Consider the following 13356-nt stretch of genomic DNA (forward strand, 5'->3'; position numbering starts at 1 on the left):
AGGCTTTACAACCTGTTTGCATCTCCCAGGCATGTTCACACCTCTATAAAGCCAGTGCACAACTCGCTGCCAGCGCCGGGAAAACTGAAACCAGCTGCAGGCTTGGGAAGGGAACGGTGCACAACTGCCCCTCCTCACCTGCCCACAGCTCCACGTCCACTGCACCTCACCTGCAGAAGGTCTGGAAATATCCTCTGCTTTGGTTTGCTTTTGCATTTATTTGTGTCTGTGGGAAAAGAACATTTTGGAACCAGCGTTGAGGCCTACGGGGTAAACCCACAGGGTCCAGGGACAGGGCTTGGAGCAACCTGGGATAGTGGAAGGTGTCCCTGCCCATGGCAGGGGCTTGGACCTAGGTGAGCTTTAAGGTCCCTTCCAACCCCAACCAAGCTGGGATTCTCTGGTCTTTAATGTCACATCTGGAAAATTACCCTTGCGACCCTTGCCAGGTGGATGAGCATGGGAAGAAGAGCTAGCAAAGAAAAATCATACAAAAAAAAAAACCAAAAAAAAACAAAAAACAAAAAAACAAAACCAAAACAAAACAAAACAAAAAAAAAAAACAGGGAAAAAAAAACCAGTGTCTTTACTTGAATCTGAAAAGTTAAAGCCAGTACCAATTATCACCTGAGATTTTTCCCAAGATCCTGAGGCACCATTATCCTAAAGATAATTCTATCCTAAAGATTCCTCTGCACTGAGCACATCACTGGCTACCCTGAGATCCCAACAAAAGGCTGCTGAATCCCTGCAGAATGACTCTTCTGGGAGTTTGTGGCATGAAGAGGCACTGGAAGTTAAGGGAGCCCAGGCTGCTGGATGCAACACTGTGATTAGAAGCACAAGATCTCCCAACTCCTCAAAAAAAAAAAAAACAAACCCTTTTCCTCCCTTTTCCACAATGCAAACAAAAGGGACCTATTACGTGGATCTACAGGGGTTTTCTCTGGTCTTAGCATGGCATATGGAGTAAAATGCAGGCAGGAACTTGTGGTTTTATGTGCTGTGATGGGAAAAATAGTAAAGTAAGGACACTTTCCCCACACAGAAATGCCACAGAGACCTCAGGTGCGTGTGTGACACAGATCAGCAACAGAGGTTACACATTTGCCAGCAGCTACAGGATATATTGTATTTGCTCCAGCAACACCCCACACACGTTTAGCAGCCTCTCCCCAGGGAGATAAGACACACTGAATCACTGCACCCTAAATCTGAAGGGGAAAAAAAAACAGGAGCAGGGAATTATGTGCACTCCATGAGGGGGAAAGGGGCAGGATTGGCACCTGGCTCTGTCAGGGCACTCATTTACCAAGTCAAACTGTCCCCAAAAGCAGCCAGCCGCCCTTTAACTGTGTTCATGGAGTAAAAATTGTTTAATGGGGTCTGGGATTGGAAGGCTATGGATCAGATCCAGGCGGGATTTGCCAAGGATTCTCCGTACAGCTATGCGGCACAGAGACAAGAGGCTCCGGGTGCGGCCTGCAAGGAAAGAACACAGGGAACAATTACTGGGGAAAGAGAGAGGGACAACAGCAACACGCAGGCAGGGCAGGAGAGCCGAGCGTGCACAAATCCTGCCTCCTGAGGAGGTCACACCTCCTGGGTTTGGAGCAGATTTCCAACTGCACGGGCTGGAAGGGCCAGCTGGAGGCTGGATGGGCTGGGGACCACGGAGGCCATCACTGCCAAGCCCACAGCTGAGGGAGCAGCTGGAGCTGGGCCAGCGGGGGTTTAGGTTGGATTTTAGGAAAAGGTTCTTCCCCCAGAGGGTGCTGGGCACTGCCCGGGCTCCCCAGGGAATTGTCACAGCCTGAAGGTTGCCAGAGCTCCAGGAGGGTTTGGGCAATGCTCTCAGGGATGCAAAGGGTGGGATTGTTGGGGTGTCCATGCAGGGCCAGGGCTTGGACTGGATGATCCCTGTGGATCCCTTCCAACTCCACGATTCTATTTGGATAATTTTAAAATTATGTAGATCGTATCTTTTCCCCACCCATCCCCTGCAAAACAACAGCACTGACAGCCAGCTCAGGCCTTATCCCAGCTTTCTTTTGAGGGCTTCCTCTGAGTCCATGGAGAGCTCTTCCAGCACAGGGAGAAGAGGATGGTGGTGCCCATGTTGATTCAGGAACTGAATCACTCCATTAACCCATATGCTCCACCTGAGGAGTCCCATTTGCCTCCTCAACCCAGGCCTAATGGAACTCCAGCTTCTGTGAGCTTCTCTCCTCAGAATCCCAGGCAGGTTTGAAAACCAGGCCCATGCAAAGCTGGGTAACCTGGGGATGTGAATTGTATCTCACAGCCTGCATCCCTTTGAAATTTCTCTGGAGTTCAAGAGGGAAACTTTACTTCCATCCCTGGTGCAAAGCTGTGGCCTTCACCAGGTGGGCTTCTGAGGTGCTGCACTTTCCCTCACCTTTTTTCACCTCCATCCGAGCTTGCTCCTGCCCCTTCTTACCCCTTCTTACCACCGTTTGTGGCTTTCCTTCCCAACCAGTCTGTCCAGATTAAACTCCCTCCTGGATCCAGAGCCCAGGGTCACACAGGAAGCTGGGACACACCTGTGTGGCTCTGGAGAGCTGGATGCCACTGGTGATCCACAGCTCCAAAGCCCAGCTCGGATGGGACCCCTACACCTTGCCTACATGAGTAGGCAATGGAAAAGAGCTGGGAGAGACGAAAAAGGCGGAGTAACAGACAGGGGTGGTGCTGCTGAAGGACTCAAGAGGGGGAAACACCATGTGAAGGTACAAAATGCAACAGGGGAAAGGCAGGGAGCGGAAAAGTCATTAATGCTTTGTCAGCTTGTTAGACCCCGTTATCTAATTGCTGAAGATCCTTGAAGTGAGGACACCAACATCCACCCCACCACCTCAGCAGCACCTTCACTTCCAAGCAACCCCTCCAAAGCGCTCTCCTGCACCTGCAGCGCCGCTCCAGGGACCCAAACCCACTCACCCCTCGCTTCTTTGAACACCTCCAGCGCCTCGGCGTTCACCTTGACCCTCCCCGTGGCCTCAACTCCCAAGGCCTCCACCTTGACGAGGTTGAGATCTGCTCCAAAGTCAACGAGGAGGCGGACGAAGGCCGGCTCGCAGCCGTGCCGCAGGACGGCGTCCAGCACGCACACGGGCGAGCCCCGCGAGAAGCCCTGCACGTTGATGGGCCCGCAGCAGTTAAAATCCGGGTTGGCTCCCGCCTGGAGCAGCAGGCGGAAGCAGGGCAGGTTGTGGTAGGCAGCGCTGATGTACAGGGGACACACCACCAGCGTGGTCAGCGGCCGCAGCGCCTGCCCTGGCCCGCGGGAAGCCAGCTGGTGGTTCACGTCCACGTCCGCGCCGTACCTGCTCCAGGGAGAGGGAGGGAAGGTTGGGAATGGCGAGGGATCAGGCTGAAGGACGCGTGCAGAACAAGAACCCTCGGAGCCCGCCCATCCCTAACCCTCAGATGGGCCTGGCAGTGCTTCTGAGTGGGGACGACAGAGTGTGATCTCCCAGAAGCAAAGATGTTTCCCTGCCCACAACTGCCCGGGATTTGGAGAGAGGAGGAACAGCAACATCCTTGCCCTCCTGATGGATTGGGTTTGCATGACCAGGTTTTGGTGGTGGGAGGGTACAGGGGTGGCTTCTTTCAGAAGCTTCCCCCATGTTGGATGAAGGGGAACAGGTAGAGCTTGAGAAGGAGGGAGGGGTGGGGGAAGGTGTTTTTTAAATTGATCCCACTTCTCATTACCCTGCTCTGATTTTATTAGGAATAAATTAAACTGATAACCCCAAGTCGAGTCTGTTTTGCCTGTGATGGTATTTAGTGAGTGATCTCTCCCCTTCCTTATCTCCCCCACTTCTTATCTCTCCCATTCCTTATCTCGGCCCAGGAACTCCTAGTTGTATTTTCTCTCCTCTCCTGCCTTGGCACCAGGGATGGCTCAGCCCTTAGCCAGCACCACGTAATGCTGGATGCTAACGAGCTGCCTGGGGAGCAGGGATGTTTCCAGATGACTCCACTGAAGAGGGATGCTGAAATAACTTCCCTACCAGGATAAAACGGGCCAAGAAAGCAACACAGGCACTCGATCCCAAACAGCAGGGAAATGGAAACAGGAATCTGCACTCCACAGTGAAACATCTGTGACAAACCCCTGCTCCCGAAGGAGCTGGAGAGGCTGGAATCTGCTGGGGATTCCCTCAGTCCATGGGGACAGTAATTCCATGTACCTCTCATGCAGCTTGGATGGGAAGAAGGAGGAAGACTTCACAATCCCTAAGGAGTAGCTGGTTTTAATTGTAAAGCCCTGTCCGTTCTTCCCAGAGAGGGAGAAAAGGTTCCTTCACCCACCAGTCCCCCTCCCCAGATTGCAAACTGAGCACCCAGAGAACCAGGTTTTTCCTAGATAGCATGATATTCCTTTCAGGAGTTCATAAAACTAAGGAAAATACCTGGGGACAAATCCTACCTCAAAGCAAGCACAATTCTCGCTGAAACCAGCAGGGACTGCTCCCTATCCAGCAAATATTTAACCAAATCCTGCAGTTCTGAGCATGGGAAGAGTCTCATTCCAATTAAGCACACCCAGAACAAGGGCTGAGAGACTCCTCTAAGAGCTGCAAATGGCACAAAGTGTATTTTTTCCCTAAAAATCAGATTACACAAGCATTTGGACAGAGTCATCTGTGCTGCTCTGGGACTTCCACAGGGTTGTTGTAAGGCCGCTGCCTCCTGAGCAGACAGCAGATCACCCTTCATTTCAGTCCTTTCTTCCCCCATTATTACCTTCAAAATTCTCAGTGGAAGCCCTCAATTCAAAGCAAACTCCCAAATTCTACTTTTAGCAGGGTCAGGCATGCACCTGAGGGATGGGGGTGATCTGGCAGCTCTCCTTTCCCCACTTTTAGCCTGGCAAAAGGATCCTCTCATCCTTGCTACCCTCAGTTCAACGGCAGGTAGCAGTGGATCCCACCACAGCATGATCCCAAATTATGAGGAATGTCATTTATACCCTGGCGTTAGAGCCCTCAATATTTCCAGCAGCCTCCCAGTAAAATGGATCCCCCACTCCATAGCCACGTGTGGACTGACTGTTCATGGATGGGATTTCACCTCTTGCTTGGTTCAGCACTTGCAGGAATACTCAGGGATCCCAATGGTGCTACCATAGGATTTTCAAACCAGGGGATGTTTACACACCTGCAGCACACCTGACTGGGTTCAGGTTCTCTCAAAATAGTCCCTCCTATCTCAGTAAAAGTGTCTTCCTCGTTGCACTCTCCCTGCCAAATCCTGTAGATCCAACATCTTAAAAATCCCTCTAACATAAAGGCTGCATTTTTCACTAAGTAACTCTGCACAGATCTCTGAAATCCCTACTCCAAGATATTTGAAATTTTGGGCAATCTGACAATTTGGTATTAGCTTAGCAGCCTTGGGAGAGACATTGCCTAATAAAAAGAGATTGGACAAACTCCAGTTAATTTTTAATCCTGAAAGTTGTCCAAAATCTTGCTTTTAATATTGCTAGTGAGGTATCCCAAGGAGCAGACACATAAATCAAGGCATCAGCTCTCCCTGTGCTGCTGAAATACCATTTGCTACATTTCACCCTGCCTGGGTGGAGAGAGCAGGGGAGATTTTTGGGAATGCAGTGTGTTGAACCCTGTATCAACAAGCCTGTGCTGATGGGAACGTCCTCTCCTCAGCTTGTTGGGAAAGGACCAAGGAGAGGGGGATTATCTCCCCTTCTTCCTCCAAGCTGTACTTGTATGAAAGTTCAAAAAAGGAAGAAAATCCCCAAGGATTTTGCATCTTTTCCTATTCAAATACTTTTGTTATTTTCTAGCATTTGAGGTCATCAAAGGGATTCCTTCAATTTTCTTCTTTCACTATTTCTCCCTACAACCTACATTTTCCCATTATGACCCCTTATTATTTGGCATCCATGGCCCACATAGTTGCCCAGCACAATCCCTTGGACAGAAAATCTTCCCATTTTAAAAGAAGTAATAATCAGGGCACGCCACAGAAGGAGCAATTCAAGTTCCCGCAGCCTCCTGCTACACCTTGAGCCCTGCTGGTGCTGCCAAGGGAGTTGCCTGAGAGACAACCCAACACCCAGGGAAGTTTTTTGGGGGAATCCACCTCCCTCCTCACTCCAGTCATGGTGGAAGTCGGGGGGATTGCAAGGTTTGGATCTGACTGGATGGCAGGCTCAGCACTGGAGACTCCTCTCTTGAGCTTGGATTGGAACAGGTGGGAACAGACCCGTTGCCAAGGCCAAGTGATGGGAAACCCAAGGGTGTGCCTTTGCGCACCTCTCCACCCTCTCCTCTGCAGTCCAAGAGGTGTGGAGGCTGCAGCCAGGTGAGGAGGGAAGGCCTCCCAAGGGAGCAGGGAAAGGGAGAGGCAGCCCCGAGCTCTGACCTGATGAGCTCCCGCAGGATGTCGGCACGCCCCACCCGCGCCGCGTGGTACACCGGGGTGCTGCGGTGGTGCCGGCTGCCGTTGGGGTCAGCGCCGGCCTTCAGCAGGATCTTGGCACACTCCAGGTGCCCGTTGACCACGGCCACGTAGAGGGCTGTCTGCCCCTTGACGTCCACCAGGTCGATCTCGGCCCCCTTGCGCAGCAGGAAGTCGACGCAGGGGCCGTGGCCGGCGGTGGCCGCGATGCGCAGCGGCGTGCAGGGCAGCCACCCGCAGCACCACACCGACTTCTCGTTGATCCGGCTGCAGTGGGGGGACACGCAGTTAGAGAAACCCCATTCCCCTCGAGGAGAGTGCCCCCTGGAAGCTTGGGGAGCGAAACAGGCTCCCCAGGGAATGGGCACGGCCCCCGGGCTGCCGCAGCCCGAGGAGGGTTCGGACAGCGCTGCCAGGGATGCACAGGGTGGGGCTGTTGGGGTGTCCGTGCAGGGCCAGGGCTTGGACTGGATGGTCCTTCCACTCAGGATATGATTCTCTGATTTCTGGCACTTTTAGTAGCCCCCAAAAGCTCCTGACAATCACCAGACAGATGCTGCCTGGACAGGTGAAGCAGTGCAGTGCTTGGATGGTGGGCTTTAGTTGTGCCAGGGGCTCTGGCACAAACTCTGTTTTGTGCACAAACTCTGCCTCAAAAATCACCTATAAAAAAACCAAAACAACCTCTCCCTTCTGTCCCTCTTAAAGGGAGATGTCCCAAACTGGCAGCCCAGAGAATCTGTGCCTGCCCCATTCCTGGAAATGTTCAAGTCCAGGCTGGACAGGGCTTGGAGGTACCTGGTCCAGTGGAACGTGTCCCTGCCCATTTCAGGGTTAGGGTTAGGATTTTTCAGGTCCATATCTACCTCCAAATTCAAAGACTTCTCTCTTCACTCCATCACCTGTGGAATGGAGCTGTGGGCCCCACCCTCCTCTTCCTGTCAAACTCTGCTTTTTTCCCACAAAAAACCCTCAGCCCTAGGGTTCCAAGAGCAGCTGCCCAGGTAGCAGAGAGAAGGGCTGGCTCATTCTCATTTTTTGCTGAAATAACACTTTTTTTTTTTTTTTTTTTTTTTTTTTTTTTTTTTTTGAGGCTGGGAAACATTTAGCACTCTAAGCAGATTTCTCCATGATGCAGGAAAATTAATTAACTATCCCCATAGTCACAGGGTTAGCACCGGGCAGATTTTGTAACATGGGGTGTTTCAGGTTTATAGTTGATTATAATCCCTTCTGTATGTTTTCCCCATTATCCGTAGGCTCCTGTCTTCCTGGTATCACATTCCTATCCTGATCTGAAAAGAGTTTATGCACAGCTGCCATAGCCTCATGAGCAGCTGTGAGATCTGCCTCCTGGGGAGCCAGGGGAACGATCTGGGGGAAAGGGGAGCATCCTCCCACCCTGACACCTCTCCCATAAAAACCCCCATCCCTGGAAGTGTCCAAGGCCAGCCTGGATGGGGCTTGGAGCAACCTGGGATAGTGGAAGGTGTCTCTGCCTGTGGCAGAGGGTGGGAGATAAGATAAGCTTTAAGGTCCCTTCCAACCCAAGCCATGCTACGAAGAAAACGGATGAGATGAGGGTCACCAAAAGGAGCAGGCTGTGAGGACAGCAAGAACACCCTAGGAAAAATCTCTCCCCAAAACCAGCGGGTGGGATGAGAGTCCCCAAAAGGCGCAGGCTGTGGGAACAGCAGCAAGAACACCCAGACACCTCTCTCAAAAAAAAGGGCCGAGACGGGAGTCCCCAAAAGGCGAAGCCGCGAGGGCGGCGAGCGAAGCATCCTCCCTGACACCTCTCCTAAAAAAAAAAAAAAAAAAAAAAAAAAACCCATCCCTGGGAGTTTCCCAGGCCAGGCTGGACGGGGCTTGGAGCACCCTGGGACAGTGGCAGGTGTCCCTGCCGGCGGCAGTGGTGGGACTGGACGCTCTTTAAGGTCCGTGGGACGCGCGTGGGACGCGGGGCAGGCGGCGCGCCGCGGGGGGAGCAGGCAGGCGGCGGGGCCGTGTCCCAGGGCTGCATGCCCACCTCTGGAAGCTCTCGTCCTGCAGCAGGCTGCGCAGCGTGGGCAGGTCCCCCACGAAGGCCGCGTCGTGCAGCCGGGTGTCCTCGCAGCGCTCCAGCGGGTGGTCGCAGAACTGCTCCCGCAGCCACTCCTTCAGGTTGCGACCTGCGCTGGAGAGAGGCACACGGCGGGATGAGAAAGGGCCGCCGAAGGGGAGCGACCCCGCTGTCGCCCGGCACGGCCACCCCCCCTGCCCACGGTACCTGCCCGGGGCGGGCGGGTCCCCGCCCTCCGCCATCGCGCCCCGCCGGCCCCGCTCGCCCTCCCTCGGTGCCTCGGTGCCTCCCTCGGCCCCTCCTTCCCGGCCTCCCCTCCCGGCCTGATTGGCCCCGGTTCGCTTCCTGCTCCCGTTAAGGTGGATCCTCCCCGCCGGCCCCGCGGCCCGGCCGCTTGTTTTCCTCAGGGAGCTGCGGCTCCCGCCTGCTGCTGCGGGCACCGCTGGAGCCGGGACAGCTGGGCTAGGCATCCCGCGGCTTCCCGCAGCTTTTCCGGGCTCCTGTTCTCCCCGTTTCTGGTCGTTTGACCGATCTTATCTCGGTTTTCCCGCAGCGCGGCTTCCGGGATCTTCACTTGGAAGGGATCCACAAGTATCATCCAGTGCAGCCCTGCCCAGGACAGCCCAGCAATCCCACCCTGGGCATCCCTGGGAGCGCTGTCCAAGCGCTCCCGGAGCTCTGGCAGCCTCAGGGCTGTGCCCATTCCCTGGGGAGCCTGGGCAGTGGCAGCACCCTCTGGGGGAAGAACCTTTCCCTGATATCCAAACTAAACCTCTCCTGACACCACTCCCTCAAGTGCTGTCCGTGGCCACAGAGAACAGATTGGAGCTGTCCCTTGGGAGGAAGATATGGACCATGCTGAGATCTCCTCCCTCTCTCTCTTCCTCCTCTTCTCCAGCTGAACAAGCCAAGTGCCCCCAGCTGTTCCTTATCCCATCACCATCTTCATTCTCTCTATTCCCTTCACCATCTTTGTGACATTTCTTTGAACGCTTTCTAACAGTTTTATATCCCTATTATTGCTCTACAAGCGTTTAAAACACACCCTCAGCTTCTAAGTGCCCATTTTCGAGTCTCCAGTGGCAACAGGGAATCATGGACCCTCCATCCATCCATCCATCCATCCATCCATCCATCCATCCATCCATCATCCATCCATCCATCCATCATCCATCCATCATCCATCATCCATCCATCCATCTATCCATCCATCCATCTATCCATCCATCTATCCATCCATCCATCCATCCATCCATCCATCCATCCATCCATCATCCATCCATCCATCCATCCATCCATCCATCCATCCATCCATCCATCCATCCATCCCCTCTCCTGGATATCCCTCCACAGACACCAGGCCCTGGCTGCAAACACAGTTTCCTGTAACTGTTGTAATTTGGGCTCAAGGAACACGCAGGAGAGAGGCACAGTCTGCAAATCAAACCCGTTCCCTTTGCCTGCTGGGAGGGATGGGATTGATGGGAATTTCAGATCCACTAGCACTGCCACTTTCCCCTGCCTGCAGCCCTTACGCCACTGGATGAGGCACGCCCAGGGCTGGCAATTCTTTTCTTGGTTTCTAACCCGAATTTACAGCTGCATCCAGAGGCTCTGCGTGCCCCACTCCGTGTCCACTCTGGGCAGGGAAGCAGCCATACACATCCCATTCCCTGCTGCATCCCTTACCCTTTCAATGGGAATACATTTAATGAGCTCCTCCAGCTCCAGTGGAGCGATGGGGGCTCATCCAGAGGAAAAACCATGTTGGTCCATGGGCTTTTTTTGTTTGGTTTTTTTGGTTTTTTTTTTTTTTTTTTAATTTGGAGCTGATTCTGCTTTTCTCCCACAGGGAAAGTGTGGACAGGTAAGAAAGGGGAGCAGAGGATGCAGCACTGTTTATTAGCAATATATCCATGTGGGCAAAGCAGAGCCCTAGAGGGGAATAAAGGGAAGGATAAACAGAACAGACAAAGCTGGAGTCACTCATAGTTTGAGGTTCCTTCAGTTCTTGCTGCAATGAAGGCAGAAAATTCTTACATACCATATCCCAGTCAATTTTCCAGCAGTTTGTCTCCTGAACCAGGCTCTGGTTTTCTCCTTTATTTATTTATTTATTTTTCTTAAGTGCACATGAAGAGCAGCCCATCACAAATTGTCCTGACGAGTTCTTGTACAGTGATGGTGAGAGGGAGTGACTGTGCAGACTCAGCCTCCGGCGCTGAGAATCCATAGGTGTTTAAGAGAAATCCCATGGGGAAATGCACTAAACTCTGCCATTTTATATCACCCGAAGTGGCTGCAGTGGGGAAGTGGGAATTTGCAAACAGTTCCCCATTTGGTGAAGACCTAGGAAATGCTTTTCCAAGTCTGGAGAAATCGTTTTGTCCAGCATACCCTGACAGCTCCTACCAGATGTGCCACGCTGAGGGCACAGGCTGTTGGCAATCCACACCGAAACTGGAGCCTTCAGGAAGAAGGCTAAGGTTAAAAATAGTCACTTATCCAACACAGCAACACATGCTGGCTCACCCATTAGGCAAGACCTGTTCTCCAGCTCCTAACCCTGAAGCAATGTAAAAAAAACCCCTCAAATTCAATAAATAAATAAATACATAAATAAATCCTACTGCTCCAGAGGATCCCTCAACCACCCCCTCCACCTTCACTAAGATTTCCCACTGCCCCTCCTGAGCAGAGACTCCCCATCCTCTCCCAAATGTGCTCCTCATGCTCCAAATAAAACAAGTTCAGCCATCCTGCTGCTGGAAATGGGATCCCTAGAAAGGACCAGAAAGGAATCAGCCCATCCACTGGGGTCTCACCTTCCTTCCCTCCTTCCTTCCTGCCTTCCTAGAGTCCTTCCTAGAGTTCTTCCTTCCTTCCTTCCTTCCTAGAGTCCTTCCTTCCTGGAGTCCTTCCTTCCTTCCTCCTCACTTGAATGTGGCTGAGGGGAAAAGAGGGGGCAGGGGTGAACTCCTGTTAATCCACTGCTTTTACTCCCTGGAATGAAGCCACTGGTTGCATTCAGTGCCAGACTGAAAAGAAAATGCACCTCCCTCTCATTCCTGGATAAACATGGACATCTTGGGAGCCTTGCCTGGAAAGGACAATGATTTACACCTGGTGCTAAAACCAGTGGTTAGTCTGGCCACCACCACCATCTCCAACGCCCTTTTCCAGGGGCACCACACCTTTTAAATCCACCTAGGTTCCTCCCAGACCATCCAAGCAGCAGGAAAAAAAGCTGTATTATGAAATACTTTGCAATTGTAACTGCTGCGATGCCAGGGTCACAGAGAAGGAAAAGAAAGAAAGGAAGGGGGAAAGAAAAAAATGCCGTGACCAGAAGTGTAATTCACGCTTAGCTCAGTCCATAAAACTTCTCCCTGCCTGGATCCAAGCCATCGGCTTGGATTTGTAGTGAACTCTCAAATGAAGTTGCCCTAGTGATAAATGCATCTGTGGGGAAAGAGGTGGGGGGGGGGAAAATCCCTCATCCCCCTGTTTTTAGCGCAGCCTGATGTTTTTCTGGGGAATTGGTGCAGTTCCTAAAGTGGACATAAAAGCATGCATTAACAACAGAAAACAGGAATGAGAGATGGGAGGAGAATTGAATTCCAGCATCCAGGATGTCATTAGGACTGGGGCTGGAAGCACAAAGATGACAACAGAAAGGTTGCTTGGAGTCCAGGAAGTTAATTCTGCTGCAAATGGGCCTAAATATCTCTGTCCTGAGGGAAAACGGGCAGCACTGATGCATCAGCCAGCTGAGTTTTAACCTTCCATCAGGTGTCCAGCACTTTGCTCCTTCCATCCTGACCGGGAGAAAGCAGAGGGTGTGGAGTGGAGATTCTACTGCAACACCACAGAAAGGCAGGGACTAGAAAATCCCACCCATCATCATCATCCATCATTGTCATCATCATCATGAGAGAGAGCTGAACAGTCACCCCGCTGCTCCCAGGGAAACTGGGGCAATCTGTCCTGACAGTGAGGGAAAAGGGCTAAAATTGAGTAAAGAACCATCAGGATGAACACAGTTAAAGAAAAATAGCCCTAAAAAGGGGAGTGTTCCCTCTGGTTGTGGCCAGAGGGGTGTGGGTCACATCACCTCTGATCGCTGGAATTTTGGTTAGGATTTTCAGCCCTGCCCAGAGGGTGCCCCTTGACAAGGAAACAGGGCAGCGATTGTCCTACACGTCCCTTCCGTTTTTCTCCCAATTAAATTATGGGATTCCCTGTTTCTCTCTTATTCTTTTCCTATAATTTATTCCCATTAAGGGTGTGAAAGGCTCTGGAAATCCTTGTGGACTGTGCTGCAGGAACACCTCAGGAGTATGAAGAACCCAAATCCATCAGCCTGGTGTCTGCGTGTCTCCAGCAGGATCCAGCCACAGCTTCCCAGCTCATGGATCAAGCACAGTTGCAGACACTTTTTCTCCAGGGCCATCATTGTGAACAAGTTTGAGGCAGGGAAAGAAAACACCGATGGAGCTTTTATCACCATTTTCCAGGAGAAACAGTCATCCTTTGATGGCAGATGTGGGAATTTCACAGGAGAAGCAGGCGCCTCCTTTACCTCAGTCCACAAAGGAAACACCTCCTTACAGGCAGGTTAGAAAATACCAGAAAATCTGCTGAGGACAAGTTTCCATCCAAAAAGGCAAAGGGCTGCCCAGGAATGAGTCACTCAGGAACGTTTCAGCCCAACTCCCACCAGGGATTTGCAGACAAAAGGGATTTATTTATATTTTTAGCTGTTTTTTTTTTTTTCCTCTTCAAAAAATATTCAGATAGCTCAAGGAAAAGCAAGGGGGTGGGGGGAAGAGCTGGGGAGG

General features: G+C 52.0%; 1 protein-coding gene across 2 annotated transcripts; it reads right to left on the minus strand.

Annotated features, from left to right (window-relative positions):
- Nucleotides 1-1118: 1118 nt before the first annotated feature.
- On the minus strand, nucleotides 1119-8792 carry ASB1 (ankyrin repeat and SOCS box containing 1). Of its 2 annotated transcripts, none has more exons than XM_053982672.1 (5): nucleotides 8723-8792; nucleotides 8483-8629; nucleotides 6418-6720; nucleotides 2962-3347; nucleotides 1119-1482 (listed from the first exon to the last, which is right to left on the minus strand). In XM_053982672.1, exons 1-5 carry the CDS (start codon nucleotides 8755-8757, stop codon nucleotides 1349-1351), a joined length of 1005 nt encoding a protein of 334 aa, XP_053838647.1. In that variant the 5' UTR covers nucleotides 8758-8792; the 3' UTR covers nucleotides 1119-1348. The 2 variants fall into 2 exon arrangements, 1 of the variants encoding a protein (XP_053838647.1); XR_008437937.1 differs by having other exon boundaries at nucleotides 1430-1482; nucleotides 2022-3347.
- Between the last annotated feature and the right edge of the window lie 4564 nt (nucleotides 8793-13356).

Source organism: Vidua macroura, chromosome 7 (genome assembly GCF_024509145.1).
Source record: "Vidua macroura isolate BioBank_ID:100142 chromosome 7, ASM2450914v1, whole genome shotgun sequence".
Classification (NCBI taxonomy): domain Eukaryota; kingdom Metazoa; phylum Chordata; class Aves; order Passeriformes; family Viduidae; genus Vidua; species Vidua macroura.